Genomic DNA, 24,963 nt, shown 5'->3' with positions numbered 1-24,963 from the left:
TGAAGAGTTTACGTGATGCTGTCACTGTGTCCATCTCAGAGAAAGGAGAGCCTGTAAACTAATCACCAGACAGGCCAGCATGTGTCACTTTAGCCTGGTCCTTTCTCTTCTCAGACATACTAAATAAAACATTCAAGATGTCTGCACTCTCTGTGCTCATTCTTCCTCACATTCAACTGGTTACACACTGGTTGGCAACCCTAAATTACAGTATGATGGTTAGAGCTGTATTACACATCTCACATTTACATTTGAGTCATTTAGCAGACGCCGACCTCACTAATGCTCACGTGGCTGAATGGAAGCAAGTCCCTGCAGCAATGTTCCAACATCAAGTGGAAAGCCTTCCCAGAAGAGTGGAGGCTGTTATAGCAGCAAAGGGGGGACCAACTCGATGTTAATGCCCATGATTTTGGAATGAGATGTTAGACGGTCATGTAGTGAATGTGTCAGATATCTGTCTGTCTTCTGCTCTAATCAGTCATTCTGTCTCTTCTGTCAGATGATGCAGCTGACCCACGTGTTTGCCTCATCTGTGGAGACCGCGCCACAGGCCTGCACTATGGCATCATCTCCTGCGAGGGCTGCAAGGGCTTCTTCAAGCGTAGCATCTGCAACAAGCGCGTGTACCGATGCAGCCGAGACAAAAACTGCGAAATGTCGCGCAAGCAACGCAACCGCTGCCAATACTGCCGTCTGCTCAAGTGTCTACAGATGGGAATGAACCGCAAAGGTAAGAGGAGACCAAAGAGGCAGATTGCCAAGCGGATGAGAGCCACACATGAGAATTTACTGTACTAGAACCATAGATTGTTCTAGAACCATAGATTAAATTAGAAGAGCTCCAAGAACTTTCAGCTCTCAATCAGACCCCCAGCTCTGTAGTTATGTAGCTAGTGCCCTCTGCTGGATTGACTGGGTAAGTGAATGTTCTCGTTTCACTGTACAATTTATTGATTTTCTCCTGTGGCACAATCATAGCAGCCACCACCAGGTAGAGCCATAGTACAAACGTTGCCATCACAACCCCCTAGGAATTGGACTTTGTGTTATGAAACCCAAACATACTATTTTAATTGTACTTTGTGTTGTTTATGCCCTGCACCTCTTCCCCATATATCTTGTTAGGGTGCTTATGGCTGTTATTTGTGTTTTCCAGCAATCAGGGAAGATGGGATGCCAGGAGGGAGAAACAAAAGTATCGGGCCTGTCCAGGTAAATATTCACTGTGCACTCTACTACAGCTAACTATTAGATTCCAACAGTGCCTTTGATATTTCAGAATTTTTCAGAATTTGAATCCTTTCCATTTCAGTTGAATTATCTTAGAACCCATTGTTGACAGTGATTATTTTAATGTTCATATTCACTTATAATTTCATTAGCTGGCTTTGAACAAGGTAATTGGGCAAATCACCATCCCTTATTGCTTGCAGCACCAGTCATTATTTACAATGTTCCATCTATGCCATTAATATTAGATGGAGAATTAGCCATGCTTTTCAATAGTCATTTAGGCATAGCCAAGGTAGATAGAGTAATTGCCTTTAAGACTAAATGATTTTGCTTTGAAATGCATGCAGGTAAAGTAGTGAGTATGTGAAAGAATGCGTATTGGTGTGGATTGATCGTCAAATCTCATATCAGGGAAAATGCTTTGAAGGAGATTTGAAGGAAAGTCTGAGGAGCGGGGTTTTAAAAGAAAATACTACTTTTCAATTCACATTTCATCCTTACAGTTCGTTACATTTTTGCTAACCCGACATTCTTGTTCCGCAGCTCAAATTCACCGTAAATGTCACAGTAGCCACTATCCAGTAAGCACAGACTATTCAACAGTGACATATACTTTTCTTCTTAAACATGTTACACTATTGAATAATGCAACCAAACCGTATTACAGTCTTGAATAAGGCAACAATGTGCAGACATTTAAAGGGTTTGTTTTCTCGTTAGTAGGCAACACTCAATACATTTTAGCTTCAAGACATAAGCACAGAGTTGCTATAACAGCATGTCTTCATCAAGTCATGTTAGCCTATCAGAAATGAACAATTAACCCTCTCATACGAATATAAAAGTATAATAGGCCTACCTTATAACATTACATCAAACCAGGTTAAATTTTTATCCTGTTTTTATAGCTTATTAAGCTATGTATTTATAGCCTAAAATAAGACCATTTATTTGTGTTCTGAGAAAATGTGAATGTGATCAAATTTGTTTATTTTCAGACTTTGGGTGGCTAGGCTACTTAGAACTTTTTAATTCAAAATTATTGACTGGAATTAATCAATCCACACAATAGTGATGACATGCCTTTTTAATACTCTACACCTAGGGTCCAGAGTTGGTTAGGTTAGCCTACTACCAGATCAGGAAAAACTCTGGGCCCCGGGAAAACATGTTCTCCCTACTACTCTGGCACCTGTGGTTCCACCTCTGAAATCACCACACAATGTTACAAATGAAAAAGACAAAAACAGATCCTATTTGCATGATCTACATTTGACATGTTTTTGGTGGTGGGGATGGGCTTCCATAGTTTTATGTAGCTCAGTGCAGACAGAAGCTACTGCGACAATTTCAGTATGTAGCAGGCTGTTACTGCAATTTCAGGTAAAAACTCAAAGAAACAAGTCTGAAACATTAGGAAAATGTCTATACATTTCAGCTGTTTCAAAAACATTGCTCTGCTATTACCATTTATGCTGTAGGAGTGTTGGCTCAATGAGACAATTCTGTTTACACTGCCCTGCTCTAAGGAGGGCAACTGTTGGGCGAGTGTTGTGAGCTACCTCAGAGGTAGAGGTTTAGACGTTGCAAGTACACAAGTTTACATTTGAGTAATAGGAGCCGATGGTATTTTTAAAGAATGTGTAGTAAGTGTGAAGAGGCTCTTAGTCTTGATATGCTAATGCTCTGCAAATGGCTTTGTAGATTATGTTCTCTGTATAGTGTTTATGAAGTGGTAAGGACAGCCATGGACAGCCATATTATTGGTACTTTATCCTTGTGTGTGTGTGTGTGTGTGTGTGTGTGTGTGTGTGTGTGTGTGTGTGTGTGTGTGTGTGTGTGTATGTTTCCTTGTGCCTCTGTGGAAAAAGTTTTCCTTAGGATAATTATACCCTGGATAACAGTGTTATGTTAATCAATTCAGATGTCTCTTACTCTCACCCTCAATCTACCCCTCTCTGCTCTTTCTCTCTCCTTCTCTCTCTCTCTGTTCTCCCTCTCTCTGTTCTCCCTCTCTCTCTGCTCTCTCTCACTCTCATTCTCTCTCTCAGATCACAGATGAAGAGATTGAGCGGATCATGTCGGGACAGGAGTTCAAGGAGGAAGCCAGTCTGCCGGAGCACACCTGGAGCAACAACGGTGACAGTAGTGACCACAGTTCTCCTAGCAACGGCGCCTCCGAGGGCAACCAGCCATCACCTGCTTCCACTCTATCATCCAAGTGAGTTAGCAACTCGTCTACATGAGGGAGCATCGTAAACATTGTCAGCAGTTAGTCCATGTATGAGATAATTAACTGCCCCTGACATTGTACCACCTCATTACCTAGTTTTTGACAAGTTTGCTACCGAAAGAATGCCTGAATGCAATCTATTGAGATTTAGCAGCGATATCTGTAGATTGAATTCAGCCCATTATCTGCTGTTTTTGGAGACATGCATAGTGTCTATCTGCAAGCAGCAAGGCCAAACATAGTGGTATTTACATCTCTCTGTGTAACCATCAATTTATCTAAATCAACCATGTACTCTGATTATGTTAGATGTGCATAGAAACAGTTATTCATAAAATCTCAGCAACAGAGGCACACTTATGAGATACCAAAACATAATTGATGGCATTTAGTGTAAGTACAGTATTTATTTGAATGAATATCTGACCATTGTGTTTTCTCTGTACAGTCGTTCTTTAGAGATGGGTGGTGGCTACACGGGTGCTGTCAGGGACCAGTACATCAACGCCCCCATGAACACCCCCTACCAGCTGCTACCTCACCTCTTTAGCTACGCTGCCCAGTCAGGCCTGTTGGCCCCCCAGCCCCGCAGCCTCTACCCCCAGTCACACCCCCTGGTGATGCAGCTTGTGGCTGCAGAGGACCTAACTCCACTGGCCACCCCCATGCTGATAGAGGACGGGTGAGTAGGCCTGCTTAACCTGACATTTCTGCTGAGCAATGGAAGTGTGGCATGTATTTCACGTAACAATTTCAGCAGACATCTATTCGGAAATGTGTTTTAGAAATGTGTGTTCCATTTTACAATATTAATTTTCTGACCATGTGACCAGGTCAGCCAAAGCTCCTGGCCCAATACAATAATATGAACAGCATGCTGTTATGAATCCTGTTGATATTCACATCCGCGTCTCTCTGTCTCCCTGTTATGTGTGTCAGGTATAAGGTGACTCAGGTGGAGTTGTTTGCGCTGCTGTGTCGCCTGGCAGACGAGCTGCTGTTTCGTCAGATCTCGTGGATCAAGAAGCTGCCGTTCTTCTGTGAGCTGTCTATTGAGGACTACACCTGTTTACTCAGCTCCACCTGGCAGGAGCTGATCCTGCTGTCCTGCCTCACCATCTACAGTGCACAGATCTTTGGAGACCTGGCCGACGTCACCGCCAAGTACACTCCCTCTGATGAGGAGCTGCAGGGGCAAGTACTGCCAGGCAGTAGGATCACTGTCAGTGTTAAACAATGATACTGGGGTTGACCATACCCGCCGGCCATGCGTTCATAGGTTTATTTTGTTATCAATATATGGAAAGAGACCATTTATCTGAGAGCCCCTACTCTTATTTGGTGTTGGTGTTCATGCATCAGAGGTTACAATGCAATATTGTTCGCTCACCTAGGCTTATGTTATTGTAGTATTTTTGGAGGTGTGGTGGTTGAACAGGGCTCTAAAGATAGGGGATCATGTCAAAAGTTGAGTTGTGTTTCCTTCTGCAACAACAACCTCCTATAGTGACCATCATTCCACACTGTCAGTTCACTATCTTTAAAGGCTATGATGTCTCTACCATTACACATATTGGCATTGGACGTGTGCCAAATGAACTGGCCCGTGAAGCAGACAACTCCTCAGGACTGTGGCTAGCACAGTCTGGGCCATTATGAAATACAGGTCCGTCCTAGATTGGCCATAATACTGTGGGGGCTTAGTCGTCTGTAAATCAGACCAGAGTTATCTGACCTTATGGCACACTTGCTCCTAATTTTCTATTGAATTTATGGCTGGGTTGTGTTGCAATAGCCCATTTTTCTGCAGTTTTCCCATTCAAGGAGAAGGTGTCTGACTAACTATGGAAGTGCTAAACGCTGTGTAGGCATATGTACTAAAGATATTAGTTAAAGAGACCTGGATCTAAGGGGAGCTGTAGTGTAGAGACAGGCATGGAGATTGATGAGATCAGTTATTCAGTTTGACATGTTTTAGTATCTGCTCCTTAAAGCCATGGCCACAATTTTCACTGGGGATGGGGGGGACATGCCCCCCTGAAATTGCATTTTTGTCCCCCTCTGTTTTATCATTGGAATGTGATACAAAACGAGGCAACAGTTGGCTTTAGGACCATGCGGATGTCTCTGAGCGGTCAGGTAGGCTGTTTGGAGTGTTTATCTGACTGAAGAAAAAGAACAAAACATTATGTCCCCCCGCATCTAAAACCAAAGTTGCGCCCCTGCTTGAAGCTAAAGGAAATGTTTAGTTAGTGAGATGAATGTCCTTAATCACTTGTTGGGGATCAGACATAATCCACTTCTCCCCATTTCATTTCCCCTCATCTTCTTATTATGAATCAACTTTCACATTATCATGATTCTACTCTCTTTAAACTTTTTCTTCCTTGAAGTCTTGCACTTCTGTAGCGTGTGCGAGTGTGTATGAGATCTGGAAGTCTTGTTGATTTTGTGTTCTTTGTGTACGTTTTGTTTTTGTGTGTGTCACATTTCACAATCTCACCATGTTTTTGTATGCGTCCCCCCCCAAGGTTCAGTGAGGATAGCATGGAGTTGATGGAGAGGCTGATCTATCTGTTCCGCAAGTTCCACCAGTTGAAGGTCAGCAACGAGGAGTACGCCTGCATGAAAGCCATCAACTTCTTGAACCAAGGTAACACACACACATGCCCAGCCAGCCAGACACAGCACTGTTCCAACAGGACTTCAACAACTGCTCTGCCGCTCAGATGCTTTATTAAGTAGAAAGAATGAAAACGTCACACACACTATACATATAGCTAAGGTCCTCAGTGTGTTCCTGTCTGTGCAGATATCCGCGGTCTGACTAACGTCTCCCAGTTGGAGCAACTGAACAAGCGCTACTGGTACGTGTGTCAGGACTACACCGAGTACAAGTACCCTCACCAGCCCAAACGCTTCCCTGAGATCATGATGTGTCTGCCAGAGATCCGTTTCATGGCAGGTAAGTTGGTGCATGGGGATTGGCATGGAGGGCGTTGTATTTTATGACATGCTAATATAAAGATCCATAGAAAAGTAGGCGATAGGATAATTGTTCTGTACTCACACACTGTAAAAAAACATGTTTCTTTCCAGGGAAGCTGGTGAACGTTCCTCTGGAACAGCTCCCCCTCTTGTTTAAAGCAGTTTTGCACTCCTGCAAATCCAGCTTCATCAGCAACAGGACAGGAAATTCTCCCTGTATGACTACTACTGGTACCTCCCCCGGGAACTGAGCCCCGCACCCTGGCCCCAGGACCGCCCTTTGACAAGAATCTTGCCTGGGGTGGGGCCAGGGACTGGTCCCCCTTCCTGTGAATGTGACAAGCAATTTTTGTTCTCTATATATTTATTACACGACAGAGCTGAATGTATGCTGATTTACGCTGTGCACATGCTTCTGTACAAACTAAATGCACATAGATGCATTGGTCTTTGGAGTTTACAAATATGTATCCGATTGCTCAACGTGTCGGTGTTGCCATTGTTAGAACTAGATTTTTAAGATTTATTTGATTCGGAATGGGGACGGGTATAAATGAGTTGACAAGTGTTTTGAGACTACCTCAGGAAGATGATGTTGCTATTTTCAGGTACCTTTTTCTCGCTGTTTTGAAATGAAGAGGTTGCCCGGTCTAAATCAAATCCCTGTAAATGCTGTAAACTCCTGAATCATAGATGATAAGTCGGCCTTTACAATGACATTGACCAAAGGCATTGCTGCATATTCATTTGAACCAAAGATAGAAAAGCATTCAACCCTGCAATCAACAAATGAATGTCCTGAATTTCCCACTAGTTCTGGTGTATTTTCTCACTTCTTGTAGTATTTTTGTACACTATTTCATACAATCCACAAACAGACATCCTGTAGGGATGGCCTGGTCAATGTAACATTCCTTGTCTTTCAGTGAGGTGAAATTTTGTTGGATTGTGGGATCTTCATAGAAAACAAGCATACGGGTATTTTCTACAATCATAGACTGCAGAGCAAATTTAGTTGCATAGTTGCAGGGGTAGGGGAAATTTGTTATTAGCTTGAATGAGAATTTTTTTTGACCAAAGTGATATGCAAAGTTTTTTAAGCAGCACCCATAGATTAGTGATTAGTCGATAGCTCAGTGTAATGATTTCTTATCAATGAAGGACCAGGATAAGAAATGAATCAATCTGTTTAAGAGCCAGAGGGGAGACCCTCAGACAGACAGTGTAGCTCGTTCTTATCCTAACCCCTAGGCTGAGACACCACAAACAAGGGCTCCACTCTCTTCTCTCCTAGTCCCTGCTCCTCCAGACATACAACCCATCTTGGCTTTCCACTGGTACTTCCTTGCCCAAACCTGAGCCTCTGCACATGCTCACTGGGTTGGTGGTCCGATCTGCACAGTTAGGCTACAAGGAAATGCTGGCTTGTTCATTTGTACTACTACATTTGTAGACAGTGTTGGGTTTAGAATGCTCAGGTGACTATATTTTGACTGCAACAGAGGAGAGATGGAGGAGACATTAGAGGCATGTCTATTAATCTGGTCTGTGTTGACAGACTAGAGGTTACTTCTGGCTTGCACACATTGTTTAAAAAAGCTATATAAAGAAATAGGTTCTTTATTTATGAAGTATGAGATGATCATTTCAACCAGCCGTTAGCCGTTTCATAACAACCATTGTTTAAAATGTGGAGCAATGCAGTCCTTGCAACGACTCTTTTCTGCATGCTGTGGTGAGGCAGGAGACATTCTTTGACCATTACCATGGCAAAGTGCCCACCCCGCATTCTCCTCTCTCTCAGGTCCTTGTGGACCGGAATTGAAACAGGGTAAAGTGAGTGTTATGTATTGCATTCATGAGTTACTCAGTGATCACTATGCTGATGTACTTGTAGGATTTTTAATTGTAGAATTCTGGACATTGTAGGTCCTTTTAGAAAGTGTTTCATTTTTCATTTTTTTCTGTTTTGTGAAAGTGGCTGTTGTTTAAGGGCATGTTTTAGCTTATTTGTCTGAAGATGGTCGGAGACAGGACTTAACATCAGTAAGGTCAGAGAGGTCCCTTTTCCACTCTGAGCCTAACCAAGCTAACCTCAATCAACAGGTGGGCTTACGATTGCTGCCTCCATCACTGGGTCTAGACTAGCCTGTCTATATCTTCTTAGCCTTAACACGGTACTACACTGTACCATCTAATGTCCTGAACCACGCTTTGAATACTTTCACCAATACAGTGTTCTTTGTTTCAGTAGTTTCAATTAGCCACCTTTCCATGTTTTGTTGTCATACATTTCATGTATTTTGTTTTTTGGAGTGAAAAAGACCCCTATCATTTGTTTTATTTTTAATGATTTCTGATGGATGTTGGATGTGATTCTATCAACGTGATGCCACAGTTCCAAAGGAAATAATGTTTATGGTATTGATGTTACAATTCTAAAGTGTTTACAAACTATTACCAAAAACACTGATTTGATGAATAGAATGATATATGCAGAGAGTGAATTAACCAATGGCAGGCCCCTGTGAAACCGGTAAATATACAGTGCATTCGGAAAGTATTCAGACATATTGACTTTTTCAAAATGTTGTTACTTTACAGCCTTATTCTAAAATGGATTCAATTGTTTTTTTACTCATCAAACTACACACAATACCCCATAATGACAAAGCAAATGTATTAAAAATAAAAAAAACAGATATCACATTTAAGTAATTATTCAGACCCTTTACTCAGTCCTTTACTCAGTACTTTGTTGAAGCACCTTCGGCAGTGATTACAGCCTCGAGTCTGTATTTGAGATGTCAGATCGGGTTCAAGTCCGGACATTCAGAGACTTGTCCTGAAACCACTCCTGTGTTGTCTTGGCTGTGTCCTTAGGTTTGTTGTCCTGTTGGAAGGTGAACCTTCGCCCCAGTCTGAGGTCCAGACCGCTCTTTAGCAGGTTTTCATCAAGGATCTCTCTTTACTTTGATCCGTTCATCTTTCCCTCGATCCCGACTAATCTCCCAGTCTCTGCCGCTGAAAAACATCCCCACAGCATGATGCTGCCACTACCATGCTTCACCGTAGGGATGATGCCCGGTTTTCTTCAGACGTGAGGCTTGGCATTCAGGCCAAAGTGTTCAATCTTGGTTTCATCAGACCAGAGAATCTTGTTTCTAATGGTCTTAGAGTCCTTTAGGTGCCTTTTGGCAAACTCCAAGTGGGCTGTCATGTGCCTTTTACTGAGGAGTTACTTCCGTCTGGCTACTCTACCATAAAGGCCTGATTGGTGGAGTGCTGCAGAGATGTATGTACTTCTGGAAGTTTCTCCCATTTCCATAGAGGAACTACGGAGCTCTGTCAGAGTGACCATCGGGTTCTTGGGCACCTCCATGACCAAGACCTTTCTCCCCCGATTGCTCAGTTTGTGGACAGCTCTAAGAAGAGTCTTGGTGGTTCCAAACTTGTTCCATTTAATAATGATGGAGGCCACTGTTTTCTTGAGGACCTTCAATGCTGCAGAAATGTTTTGGTACCCTTCCCCAGATCTGTGCCTCAACACAATCCTGTCTTGGAGCTCTACGGACAATTCCTTCGACCTCATTACTTGGTTTTTGCTCTGACATGCACTGTCAACAGTGGGACCTTATATAGACAGGTGTTTACCTTTCCAAATCAATTGAATTTACCACAAGTGGACACCAATCAAGTTGTAGAAACATCTCAAGGATGATCAATGGAAACAGGATGCATCTGAGCTCAATTTCAGGTCTCATAGCAAAGGGTCTGAATTCTTATGTAATTTGTTTTTGCTTTGTTATTATGGGGTATTGTGTGTAGAATGATGAGCATATATTTAAAAAAATCCTATTTAGAATAAGACCGTAATATAACAAAATGTGAAAATAGTCAAGGTGTCTGAATACTTTTTGAATGCACTGTATATGCATATTTATGCATGATTTCTTTGAGTTTACCATCAGTAAACAAAGCCCGGGAACATTGAAGTGTTCCAGTCATGGTGGGGAGCAGCCAGCCACTGGTCTGGGGGGCTTAGTACACATGGCATGCCTAAACTCAGGGATCAGAACTTCTTAGGGGACACGTGTGTGAGACCCTAGCCCAGTGCTGCTGTCCCCATACAGTTTCACTATGGCCAACATACGTAAATATAGAGACTCTTAGTGGCAGATCATTCCTAGTAGTCGTTTTTTAAATCTAACGTCACATTGCTACCTACCTTACAGCCACCTCCACGACTGTTTGCCACTTTCATGTTTTGAAATACATGTATTACATTCTCATTTGTATTCTAATATTTTCTAGAATGTGTTTTCACCGATAATGGATATGTCATTTGCAATTTCTATACTGAAACTACCTCTTTTTTTGTGTCATCACGTATTTTACTTTCACACAGGTAATGCTTTAAAAAAATCATATTCATTGGTTTCAATAGCTGGTTCCCATCCAATTGGTACAGATTTTCTTGCAAATATTCTAAAATCCGCATAAAGAACATATGCGCATTTCCCACCAGTGGTGTTTCCACCAAACATTTCCCACCAGTGGTGTTTCCACCAAACATTTCCCACCAGTGGTGTTTCCACTAAACATTTCCCACCAGTGGTGTTTCCACCAAACATTTCCCACCAGTGGTGTTTCCACCAAACATTTCCCACCAGTGGTGTTTCCACCAAACATTTCCCACCAGTGGTGTTTCCACCAAACATTTCCCACCAGTGGTGTTTCCACCAAACATTTCCCACCAGTGGTGTTTCCACCAAACATTTCCCACCAGTGGTGTTTCCACTAAACATTTCCCACCAGTGGTGTTTCCACCAAACATTTCCCACCAGTGGTGTTTCCACCAAACATTTCCCACCAGTGGTGTTTCCACCAAACATTTCCCACCAGTGGTGTTTCCACCAAACATTTCCCACCAGTGGTGTTTCCACCAAACATTTCCCACTAGTGGTGTTTCCACCAAACATTTCCCACCAGTGGTGTTTCCACCAAACATTTCCCACCAGTGGTGTTTCCACCAAACAGACTTGCGGTAGTGCACAGAAAATGTACTTATTTGCTTCAATTTACATTTACCAAATAAAAATCTACATTTCAAAGTGTTTCTATCGCATTTTCAGCTCTACTGATAGTTTTGTCACAAAAACTGTTGTGCTAAATGGCACACGTGACTATTCTGGTCGTGGAACCTGTGCTCTAGCCAACAGCTCGCACATACAGTGCAGTTAGGCTGTGCGGATTATGAGATTATTATGGATAAGAGCGAGAATATTTTTATTTGTCAAACGGCGATCAAGCATCGATCATCATGTCAGACCCTCAATATTTATTGGAAAGGAGCGTAAAGCTCATCACCTTTAACACTCCATCACACATGATTTAATCTGTAGCCTAATAAACTGCATGATTTCCCGAGTCGTAGCGGGAGGACCATACACCATATCATTGTGTGACTCCAAGTTAACTTTCGGTATGATGGTTATTATATCAATATTTGTGCATAAATGCATTTCCACCACCATTTCTTGCATAATACATTTTGCTGACACGAAAAGATCCCACCATGTCGAACTAACAAATTATGTGTCGGCATTTATTAAATTGTACCGAAATGTCCTGTTTCCATCACAACCGTATGACTTTACTCGCCTAAAACATTTGAATGGAAATGTGGTTATTGCACCAATGTTCTGTTATTTTGAGTCTCTTATTTTATCCAGTTACCTCTCACTGTTACTTATTGTGCATGTGAATGTTGCCTCATATGCTATTCCGTGCTACCTCAGGAAAAACTGTCGCCTAGGCCTTAGTGGGTGGGAGTTAGTTTGACCACCTTGCCACTTTACATTTACTCTAACCACTTTTTAAAATATATTTTCCAACATCGATTATGTAATTAATGGCATCATACCTCACTGATCAATGAAAACTGATCTTATTTACCACCTTGTCATGATTACCATACCAAAGAATTTCGACAGGAATCTAAACTTGAATCAGTGTACTTTGTAGTGTCATATTAATAAGTATTGTATTCCAATCAATGTATTGTGTTCCTTCACTATATTGATATAGTTGTTTTGATGTACCAAACAATCTACTTGTGAAGTGTAAAGAGTAAAATGATCAGTATCATGTTTGATATTTATAACGCTGCTTGTGAGTGATTATCAATTAGAATGTAACTTTGGCCAAACTGCCATTTACTGTTGTTTACATGTTTTTCCTCACTCCTCTCAATAATAACTCTTGAATGAGTTTTGTGTTTTAAAAGTGTTTTAACAAGCTCGTTCAGTGTTATAACAATTCATTCACGGAGGCTCGTCAGCGAGCCCACAATGGGGAATGTCTAAGGCAACTAGAAGAGCAGATACAATCAGAATGTATCTCTGGGAACAACATCTTAATGTTTTTCCATTGAATGTGAAGATACCACTAGATATGCAGGTGAAACACATGACATTTGTATCTGCCATGTTTTTTGTTGTTATTTTTTTATCTTTTGAAAAACCTTTCTCCTCGTCTTGTTACTTACTACCTGTGATGAATGTGATCCACACGTGTTCAATGCATGTTTAGAATGTGTTAGGATTTGAAACCAAATAAATGTGAACGTTATGCAACTGTGAGATTGTTGTCATTTCAAGCATTATTTGAGTGCCATGTAGAACCCTTTACACAGAGTGTTCACCATGGAACCCAAAAGAGTTCTACCTGGAACCAAAAAGGTTCTCCTATAGTGACTGCTGAATAACCCTTTTGGAACCCTTTTTTATAAGACTGTAGTGTTTTTGGAACGCACAAGCTAGTCAGCAGATTTTGGATGGGCCTAATCTGTGTGTCCCTGATCCATCCCCCAACATCCAGTCTAATTTGTTTTGCGACTATTATTCACACACACAAAAACAAACTGTTCCTGCATGTCAAATCAGATAGAGAATGATCTGTACCTCGACAACGTGAATTATGATCATCTACATTTAGGTGTAACTAAAGTACAGGAACAGCCACAGTTTACTGTACCTTTGGTAGAATCTAAATGCTAAAGCTATAGGGAATAATGCAATGCATATTTAAATGTTAAGCAATTCATATCTACTATAATAGGTATAAGTTGTCCTTACTATAGTCAGAGAAGAGGTGGAGAGAGGAGAAACACATGATCGGCAGATTCATGGTCCTGTTTAGGAGGTTGATCGATAGTTTGTATTTGTATTTGTAGTTATTATGGATCCCCATTGCCTTGGCAGCAGCTGCCTTGGCAGCAGCTACTCTTCCTGGGGTCCAGAAAAATTAAGTCAGTTCTACAGTTTTAAAACATTACAATACATTCACAATAGACTTCACGACACATTAAGCGTGTGCCCTCAGGCCACTACTCTACTACCACATATCTACAACACAACATCCATGTGTACGTGTGTGTGTATAGTGCGTATGTTATTGTGTGTATACATGTGTCTGTGCCTCTTTATCCACAATATAGCAGGAGGTGTACAGTCATAATGTATACATTTGTTCCAGCAGCAAACTATGATCGATAATGTCAAAAGCCACACTAAAGTCTAACAAAACAGTCCCCACAATCTTTTTACATCAATTTCTCTCAGCCAATCATCAGTCATTTGTGTAAGTGATGTGCTTGTTGAATGTCCTTCCCGATAAGCGTGCTGGCTATTTCAATCAATAAAGGGGTTTTTACTATTCTTGTGTAGCCCGAATGACTTTTGCTTCCCTCCAGGCCTGAGGGCACAAACTTTCTAGTAGGCTTAAATTGAATAACTGGCAAATAGGAGTGGAAAAATTGTCCGCTATTATGAGTAATTTTCCATCCAAGTTGTCAGACCTCGGTGCCTTGTCATTGTTGATAGACAACAATCATTTTTTCACCTCTTTCACACTCATTTTACAGAATTAAAAATTATAATGCATATGTTTCATAATTTGGTCAGATATACTTAGATGTGTAGTGCCGGCGTTTGTTGCTGGCATGTCATGCCTAAGTTTACTAATCTTGCCAAAAAATCAATAAAGTAGTTGGCAATATCAGTGAGTTTTGTGATGAATGGGCCGTCTAATTCAATGAATGAATGGAGCCGAGTTTGACTTTTTGCCCCAAATTTCATTTAAGGTGCTCCAAATCTCTTATCATGAATCTTTTGTTTCATAGTATAGCATCTTCTTCTTTTTATTCCATTTAGCCACGAGTTCTCAATTTGCCAATCAGTTGTGCTGACAGACTTATTTGCCAGTGGAGCTGCTGCTTGCATCATGTGTGTGATTGTCAGTGGACCTGCTGCGTGCATCATGTGTGTGATTTGTCCAAGGAGTGGGCTATAGGAGAGGACCCACTTATCTGCTCAAGGCTGCGTGAGGTGAGGCGAGGTGAGGTGAGGGGCATTTGACAGGCTTTTCTAACAGCAGCCCCTCTTCTCTCCCCTGACAGGATTCCCCCCCAGCCTTCACTGACTGACCTCCACTCTCAGGTCCATTCAAGTGAGCGTGTGGAGTCCCTTTCAATGGAGACTTACAGGATTTACATTAGTTAAAATATGTGTAGTAAGATCTATCTCTCTTCAACATCAGATTTGCAACTTTTCAATTTACACTATCCTTACTTTAGCCTCAGATGTGGTGTGGCCAAAGCCACATTCCTGCTTCATGTGTGAGTGCGCATTTTAGCATACCGTAAATAGTCAAACAAAATAAGGATAGCAATTCAAACTATACAGGAGGTTCTCATCTAAACTATATTTCACTTAATATTGCACACTTGATGAATGCAATGATTCACAAATGTGTGGATATTTTAAATGCCTTTCAAGGGTAGGTAGCATAGACATAACCACATGTAACATATGGATTTGCAATAGTATACACACCAACGGTCCCAATGCACAGTTACACCCTTACTTTTGTAATGTTCAAAAAACAGAAAACATCTACCCACAAAACACAGGTGGGAAAAGGCTACCTAAGTATGGTTCTCAATCAGAGACAACGATCGACAGCTGCCTCTGATTGAGAACCACAACCGGCCAAACACACAGAAATAGAAAACATAGAACACAAAACATAGAATGCCCAACCCAACTCACGCCCTGACCAATCTAAAATAGAGACATAAAAAGGATCTCTGAGGTCAGGGCGTGACAACTTCAAATTAAAGAAAATACTTTTGCACTCATGACTACTGGTTTCAATTACATTTTCAGCCAACTTACAAGCAAATACTATATGAATTTACTGCTACAAATCGTCACGCAAGTTTGCTAGCCAACTAACATGCTAATGTTAGCCCCATCAGCCTACTTAAGTTACATTAGCACTGCATGAGTCAGCCAGTTGCTATGAACACCTAGCTTACAGCTACATTAACCAGTTATCAAATAATGTTACCGGTATATCTTAGCCAGCAAGCCAGTCAGCTAAAGTTAGCTATTTTAGACTGCTAGCTAGTCTAGCCAGCTAACTAGACTAGCTAGCCAAACACCACGGTCAACATAGTGAACTAGTAAGCCAGAGAACAACACCAACTAGTCTAACACAGGCAGGAACCCACAAACACAAAAAAAATCCAGCAGATATAAAGTAGAGAGAGCGGAGACTTACTGATTGACGGCTGAGTTAGCTCAACAACAAATAAAGCCACGGAGAGAGGCGCTTCGGAGAGAAGCTCCAAACAGATGGACATGATCACAACAGCACAGTCAGATATTGTAGTGTGCTAGTACTAAGCCAAGATTGATAAACGCTGTTAGCCTATTCACAGAGCCCTGATGTGTGGAGAATCTGATTGATTATTTACAACACACCTCCTCATGATCGGTGGATTGTAGCACAACACTGCCAACACTCAGTCTGCATGACTAGTGGCTAACATTAGCCAGCTCGAGCTAGTTAACACATAGTAGATTCTCCATATGACTTTGACAAATAGAGCATTGTCGATAGTTTAGAAGATATCCAGAAATTTGTTAATAAATATGTAAAACCCCCTAAACATAACTATGTTTGTAGTTATGGGTGACCAGATCATGACAACAACGACAGCCATTGTCTTTACACTATACTACTCAGAGGTGGGTATGTGGTGTCAATGTCCCCCACATTAGGAGCCTCTTTCCGCTACACTACTTTGACGACTCATAAGAGTCCCAGGAAATATACTTTTAAAGTGTAAATGGCGGATCAAGATTCTACCTCCGGAGGTAGTGTGGGAGACATCTACACTACATAATCCCGTTTTAGTGGTATAGTGTAAAGACAATGGCTCTCCCACCCTAGAAACCCAGAGGTAGTTTGGGAAACATCTCTCGAAGAGAGATTTGAATCTAGATCTGCATCTTTACATTACACAAGTATCTTTCCTCTGACTACTACGTGTTGTGTAAGTAGTGTAGTGTAACAAGGCCCTTAGAGGGGGAGATTATGTGTATAGCTAACAACTCTCATCAATACTTCCATTTGCATCTACCACTCACAATAGAGAAATGGGTCATACCATGACAAATGCAGTAAACACCATTCAATGCATTATGATAACACTATGAAATCCACAAAATCATCAACATTGTCAAGACCAAAATATTCAGAACCAAGTTATAGTATAGTAACATTCAGTAGAGAGGAGAGATATGTTAATTGGAGAGTGGGGGGTTCATTTCAGGCCCTGGCAGCATTAGGTTTTGGTCGGCCCACTGTAGCAGAAGCTGCCCTTTAGAAACGCCACCCTCTGAGCCATGTTTTCTTATCAGAACTAAAAGTCCAATATCCTCTCTCTTTGATAACACCCAGAGGTTTGATAAACACAGCGTTAGAGCTGATATGGAAGAGCACAGTACCACAGATTCAGGGGGAGGGCTAATGCTTTGATTGAGATGTAAAGACAACCTCGGGGAAATGACATGCCTTTACTTGTTTTGCCACACACATATTCCCCCTGCAACTGCATTATCATTTGTTAAATTTGTTCGCTCAATGCCTTGACAATGTAATATGAATAATTTTACCATAATAGGAATTGTATGGTATCAACCCCATTACACCTGTCTGTGCTTTAGGTTAGGCTCATTTACGTCACACTTGGAGACATGTCAAGGCTGGGGCCGACCCACAACCAAAACATGAGAGATACAAGTGAAGGGAGGGAAAGGTGGGTGGAGAAAGTGAGGTAGAATTTTTTTTAGGTGTATAAAGACATAGATGAGAGAGAGAGAGAGAGATAGAGAGATAAAGAGAGAGAGAGAGAGAGAGAGAGAGAGAGAGAGAGAGAGAGAGTGAGTGAGAGACTGAGAGAGCGAGAGAGAGAGAGCATTTCAGGACAATGGAGCATGGACTGTAGGAAATGGCAGAGGCATTAGAGAAATGTGAGGGAACAAGGTTACATTTTTCTGGAAGTGTGTCAGTTGGTGGAGGGTGAGGAATGGTGGGACTGTTATCGGCAGGCAGTGGGTCTGGAGTGCTCCAGGGTCAAGGGGACACAAGAGAGGTGGGAGACGAGAGAGAGGGGGAGAGGACCACACCTGGAGAAGGCACGATTCAGGAGCGTGGCAGAAAGGACTGAGGCCAATAAAGCCAAGTGGACACTGACAGGCCTGTACCATCAAGGCCGGAAGATCCTTTAATCTCCATAAATTCCTTCTGGTTGTTAAAGGGGCATTCTGCAGTTAAAACAATGAAAATCACACCCAAACACTTTTGTTAAAAAGCTGAGGGATTGGGCTGGAGAAATGTAACCACTGTCAAATTCATAGACAGAACTATGAATGCATGGACTGACCATCCATGATATTAAAATGATAATTTTTACCATGTTTTGAGGCTATATCGTGTTTGATTACAATTATATTGTTTACAAACAATGGAGTAAAACAATCTTATATCTTGGGTTCTAATGGGGTATGACAGTTGAACTAATCTCATGAGGCATTTTTATTCTTCAATAATCAATGGGCAAATATACAGTACAGTGCCTTCAGAAAGTATTCACACCCCTTGACTTATTCAAAAATGTTTGTGTTACAGCCTGAATTGTTTTTAAAAACTCACCTATCTACACACAATACCCAATAATGACAAAGTTAAAGCATATTTGGGGATTTTTTGTTTACTCCATATGTAACTCTGTGTTGTCTGTTCACACTGCTATGCTTTATCTTGGCCAGGTTGCAGTTGCAAATGAGAACTTGTTCTCAACTAGCCTACCTGGTTAAATAAAGGTGAAATAAAAATTTAAAAAAAAAAAAATCTATTGAAAATGAAATCAGAAATATTTAATTTGCATAAGTACTCACACTCCTGAGTCAATACACGTTCAAGACAATTTAAGTCAAAACTGTGACTAGGCAACTCAGGAACATTCAATGTCGTCTTGGTAAGCAACTCCAGTGTATTTTAGGCCTTGTGTTTCCGGTTATTGTCCAGCTGAAAGGTGAATTTGTCTCCCAGTGTCTGTTGGTAAGCAGACTGATCCAGGCTTTCCTCTACATTTTTTGTCTGTGCTTAGCTCTATTCCATTTTTTTAAATGAAAAACAAACAAACTTGCTAGTCGTTGCCGGTGACAAGCATACCTACAAAATGATGCAGCCATCACCATGCTTGAAAATATGAAGAGTGGTAGTCAGTGATGTGTTGTGTTGGATTTGCCCCAAATATAATCAAATCAAATCAAAGTTTATTTGTCACGTGCGCCGAATACAACAGGTATTTACAGGATCTTACAGGGCGGGCAAATAGTCCGGGTAACCATTTGGTTACCTGTTCAGGAGTCTCATGGCTTGGGGGTAAAAACTGTTGAGAGGCCTTTTTGTCCTACACTTGGCACTCCGGTACCGCTTGCCATGCGGTAGTAGAGAGAACAGTCAATGACTGGGGTGGCTGGGGTCTTTGACAATCTTTAGGGCCTTCCTCTGACTCCGCCTGGTGTAGAGGTCCTGGATGGCAGGCAGCTTAGCCCCAGTGGTGTACTGGGCCGTACGCACTACCCTCTGAAGTGCCTTGCGGTCTGAGGACGAGCAATTGCAGTACCAGGCAGTGAGTGATGCAACCGCTCTCGATGTTGCAGCTGTAGAACCTTTTGAGGATCTCAGGACCCATGCCAAATCTTTTTAGTTTCCTGAGGGGTAATAGGCTTTGTCGTGCCCTCTTCACGACTGTCTTGGTGTGTTTGGACCATTCTAGTTTGTTGTTGATGTGGACACCAAGGAATTTGAAGCTCTCAACCTGCTCCACTACAGCCCCGTCGATGAGACCGCTTTGTAATCAGGACATACATTCTTTACAGACTTCCTTCTTTCAACTCTGTCCTTTAGGTTAGTCACATTCTTGTCACAATGTTTTTGATCCATCCTCAGTTTTCTGCTATCACAGCCATTAAACTCTGTAACTGTTTAAAGTCACCATTGACTTCATGTTGAATTCCTTGAATGGTTTCTTTCCTCTTCGGCAGCTGAGTTAGGAGGGACACCCTTATCTTTGTAGTGACTGGGTGTATTGATACACCATCCAAAGTATAATGAATAATTTCACCATGCTCAAAGGGATATTCAATGTCTGCTTTTTTGTTGTTGTTGAAGGCACTGTTATTAATTTAAAAGCCCCAAAAATGGATGTACCAATGCCAGATTGCCCCTTTAAGATGTACCTATGTTTATAAGGAAATAAGGATTGAAAATGTCAGATCATGGTGGAAAATTTCTGGATTCAAATAATATGTTAATATTGTTAACGATATGCTTGGCCTGTCACTCTCATGAGGGAAAAAAATCTACTTAATTTTTCATGAAAGAATTAACACAATTCTGTGATAAGAGCTAGGTATATGAGCTATTTGTTTGGGTAAGGGGATAATAAATACAAATAGCACTTGTTTTAGATGATTTTTCCTTTTGATTCCTGGAGACGAATGTGAAACCAGTCATGGAAGCAAACTGAAAAGCATATCAACATGACAGGTATTTCTGCCCCTTTCCCACAGTGAAAAAGCTAATAAAATATCGTGACCTTATGCATTGTTTTAATTATATGGCCTTTTAACTTGCGGTAATGAAACTTGGACACGCAAGCCAAATGGGTAGGCTCCTGCAGCCTGGAGCATGTGATGACGATGCACAGCATTGCGCAATGACAATCGTACAAGATGTAGCCTTCTTTTTGTAACAGACATCAGGGATGTGACAAATGTCAAATATTTATTATGTTTAATCAGACACCTTTTGATTGTTTTTCCATTAAAACGATAACACACTTTAATAAAATTCCATGTGAATTCACAGTTCAGAAGGAGGGTCTACATCACGCTTCCCTTGGAGAGAGAAAATTGTGTCATTTATGTTGATGGCCCTCTTGCTTTTAACGAGAGTGGCTCCTGTAGCTTGTTGTTGTTGTCTTCCAGTCCCAAGTTATCAAACCGGCACTAAACTACAGTCATAGAGCTAGAGCCTCCGTGTAGCAAGTTATTAGGAGATATGTAGGCTGTAAACGACAAGGACAGGCTACAACACTAAAAGTCAACTGGTAGCCTGAATGGATTTGTTATTTGCTGTAGTATTCGGAAGGGGAGAAAGCGCACAGCTCAAGTTATGAAGTCTCAATTAGCCTGGCTAGCTAGCTACCTCAACTAGCTTCTCTCGGGTTGATGGCGTAAAGGTCCCAGGTACTATGTAATGAGATGAGATGATAAATAAACAGCAATAATTGAGTCTAACAGCATGAGTCGACTTGGTTGCTATTGCTCTTCCCCTCCCTGCTCCCGTCATCACTCACATTTGAGCTGCTGCTTTGCTTTGAGTCTCTGTGAAGGAAAACGTTCACACCTCGAACAAACATACCCCTTCCCATCTTCACAACAATTTTGTGAATATGACTTGACCATGATAATTGACCCTTCAATGTTATACCTAGGAATTTTGCTTTCTCAACTTGCTCAATGGTCACACAACTCCAGATGAGGTTTAGGTCTTAGAGAATGTTTTGAACCAAATAAAAGTTTATTATTAATCACCCATTTTGATACTGACTGTAACTTCTTATTTAGAATTTCAGTGAGCACTTTGGGTGCTGACATGTAGAGTGTGGAATCATCTGCATACATAGTCATTCTAGCTTCACGTAAGACCAGTAGCAAATCAAATCAAATCAAATTTTATCGGTCACATACATATATTTAGCAGATGGTATTGCGGGTGTAGCGAAATGCTTGTGTTCCTAGATCCAACAGTGCAACTGCAATTCACAACAATACACACAAATCTAAAAGTAAATTAATGGAATTAATAAATAAATAAATATTAGGATAAGCAATGTTGGAGTCTGGAGTATATGCATACGCTACCGTTCAAAAGTTTGGGGCCACTTAGAAATGTCCTTGTTTTTGAAAGAAAAGCAAATTTTTTGTCCATTAAAATAACATTAAACTGATCAGAAATACAGTGTAGACATTGTTAATGTTTATCATTTTAAAAGGCTAATTGATCATTAGAAAATCATTTTGCAATTATGTTAGCACAGAATAAAACTGTTGGACTGATTAAAGAAGCAATACAACTGGCCTTCTTTAGACTAGTTGAGTATCTGGAGCATCAGCATTTGTGGGTTCGATTATCAGCTCAAAATGGCCAGAAACAAAGAACTTTCTTCTGAAACTCGTCAGTCTTTTCTTGTTCTGAGAAATGAAGGCTATTCCATGTGAGGAATTTCCAAGAAACTGAAGATCCCTTCACAGAACAGCGCAAACTGTCTCTAACCAGAATAGAAAGTGGAGTGGGAGGCCTCAGTGGAAGGCCCCAGTGCACAACTGCGCAAGAGGACAAGTACACTGCAGTCTCTAGTTTGAGAAACAGACGCCTCACAAGTCCTCAACTGGCAGCTTCATTAAATAGTACCCGCAAAACACCAGTCTCAACATCAACAGTGAAGAGGCGACTCCGGGATACTGGCCAATATGTGATGGGATGTATAGACATTTTGGAAAGTATGTGGATAGAATATTTTGTATATCTGTAGAATACATAGGATAGAATACTACATATACAGTACAGTACAGCAATAGTTTGATAGGATAGAATTGACTAAAGTACAGTATATACTAGTGTACTCTGTTTGTTCAATCGCACCCAGTACCTGGAAGTGAGGTTGACTGTGACCCCCAGCTTCTCTACGAAGGACATTTTGGAAAGTATGTGGATAGAATATTTTGTATATCTGTAGAATACATAGGATAGAATAGTACATATACAGTACAGTACAGCAATAGTTTAATAGGATGGAATTGACTAGAATACAGTTTATACTAGTGTACTCTGTTTGTTCAATCGCACCCGTCCACAACTGCTGATAACCCATCCCAACCCTAACCCACACATACAGAAAATGCTCTATAGGCTACAGTCTGCTTACCATTTCTGACATTTTGGTAGGCTATTTGTTAGTCACTTGTCTATAATTAGATACATGTAGCTTATCTTATGTCATTATATGTTGCCCTAGAAGACTAAATAAAAATGCTCAACAGAATAATGTAATAGATCGATAGAATTAATGTGTAACGTAGACGCAGGGAGTTAGGAAGCAGGTGCAGTTAATGTGATTAGTTAATGTGAGTTTAATGTTTATGAACATGCAACGATACAAAACAAGAGAAGCGTCAGACATGGAAACACAAACAATACTAGAGTGCTAGATAAATGGTAAGTAATGAAGTTAGTGATGAAGTCCAGGTGTGACTGATGTTAGGGCACAGGTGTGTGTAATGATGGTTGCCAGGTGTGCGTAATGATAGTTGCCAGGTGTGCGTAATGATGGTTGCCAGGTAGGCACAAAGATGGGTTGCCAGGAACGGTGATTAATAGACCGCTGACGTCGAGCCCTGGGAGCGCGGGATTAGACGTAACAGTACCCCCCCCCCAACCCCCCCCAACATGCGGTTCCACCCACAGGACAACACCGGCCAGGGGGGAGACCCCGAGGACAAGGAGCGGGCAGGTCCAGGTGACAAAGGTGGACATCTCGGATGATGTTGGAATCTAGAATGTTGTCCACCGGAACGCAACACCACTCCTCTGTACTGTACTTCTCCCAGTCCACCATGTACTGGAACCAACACCCACGATGTCAGGTGTCTAGGAGGGATCTGGCAGTATAAGCAGGGCTCCCCTCGATGTCCAAGGGAGGATATGTGTGGGGGACGGCATGAGCCAGGGGATCAGGAACCACAGGCCTGAGGAGGGAAACATGGGAAACATAAAAAGATGGCGAGATCCGGTTTTAGTGGGGAGTTGTAATCTGGAATCTGTGGAAAGCCTGTGGCAGACGGCGCGGTGGAATCTCATGTCGGCATTGTTCCATACCTCTTCTGCACGCCTGAACCACTCGTCCACCGCAGGAGCTTTGGTCTGGCTCAGAGTCCACGGAGCCAGGGCTGGCTGATAAGCCATAACACACTGGAAGGTAGTCAGCCCGGAGGAGGAGTGTCACAATGAATTCTGGGCATATTCAGCCCAGGGAAGGAATCATGCCCACTTCCCCTGCCGGTCCTGGCAGTGGCTCCCCAGGAACCTCCCCAGCTCCTGGTTCATCCTCTCCACCTGCCCTTTAGACTGAGGCCAGTACCTGGAAGTGAGGCTGTGGCCCCCAGCTTCTCCACGAAGGCCTTCCATACACATGATGTGAATTGGGGGCCACGATCAGAGATGATATCCTCTGGAAGGCCATAGTGTCGGAAGACCTGCTAGAACAGTTCCCCAGCGACCTTGATAGCGGTAGGGAGACCAGGGAGAGGGATGAAACGGCATAATTTAGAGAATCTGTCCACTATCACACAAATTGTGGTAAAACCATCAGAAGATGGGAGATCAGTGACAATCAATGGACAGATGAGACCAGGGAAGCTGAGGCACGGGAAGGGGAAGAATTTTCCCTGCTGGAGCATTCCAGGGGGATTTGGATTGGGCACATACGGAACAGGAGTTGCCATAATGAGTGATGTCCTGAGCCAAGGTGGGCCACCAGTACTTTCCAGAGATGGGCTGAATGGTGCAGGTGAATCCTGGATCTCCAGCGATGACAGCTGTGTGCAGCCGAACCCTTATCCCTGTGGGAACATAGATGAGCACAGTAGGACAGGTAGCAGGTGCGAGTTCCCTCTCCAGGGCCTGGCGAATGTCCATATCTATATCCCAGGTCACCACCTTTTAATCATCCATCATGACTCCATGCGGGCCTATCTGGTAACCCAAAAAGGAGCCATCCTCCTGATGGAATTGGCGTGCAATTGGTTGGCCAGGAGGCGTTCCAGGACTACTCGGACGTGAGTGATGTGATCCTCCAAGGTAGCTGAGCAGACCAGGATGTTGTCGAAAGTCAGTAGTCAACTTGTTCTCTTGTTCGCAAAGCTGCAGCTGGTTCGAAACAAAGCAGCTTGCCTTGCCCTTAACTGCACACACAGAACTAACATCAACAACATGCATGATAGTCTTTCATGGCTGAGGGT

At 42.0% G+C, this 24,963-nt stretch overlaps 1 protein-coding gene across 2 annotated transcripts in view; it reads left to right on the top strand.

Moving 5' to 3' along the window:
* The window catches only part of nr6a1a (nuclear receptor subfamily 6, group A, member 1a), a 118,467-nt gene extending 105,382 nt beyond the window's left edge, over nucleotides 1–13,085 (top strand). The window contains exons 4-11 of one of the 2 annotated variants that reach the window (XM_021605625.3): nucleotides 503–733; nucleotides 1,160–1,215; nucleotides 3,288–3,457; nucleotides 3,918–4,151; nucleotides 4,409–4,663; nucleotides 6,001–6,122; nucleotides 6,282–6,434; nucleotides 6,569–13,085. In XM_021605625.3, coding sequence (XP_021461300.2) covers nucleotides 503–733; nucleotides 1,160–1,215; nucleotides 3,288–3,457; nucleotides 3,918–4,151; nucleotides 4,409–4,663; nucleotides 6,001–6,122; nucleotides 6,282–6,434; nucleotides 6,569–6,708 — 1,361 coding nt within the window. In that variant the 3' untranslated portion in view covers nucleotides 6,709–13,085. The other variant, XM_090237234.1, reaches the window with a different exon arrangement.
* Nucleotides 13,086–24,963: the final 11,878 nt, after the last annotated feature.

Source organism: Oncorhynchus mykiss, chromosome 6 (genome assembly GCF_057628025.1).
Source record: "Oncorhynchus mykiss isolate SJ-2025 chromosome 6, ASM5762802v1, whole genome shotgun sequence".
Taxonomy (NCBI): Eukaryota; Metazoa; Chordata; class Actinopteri; order Salmoniformes; family Salmonidae; genus Oncorhynchus; species Oncorhynchus mykiss.
The sequence above is the reverse complement of the archived record's forward strand: the minus strand, read 5'-3'. Positions and strand labels throughout refer to the sequence as shown.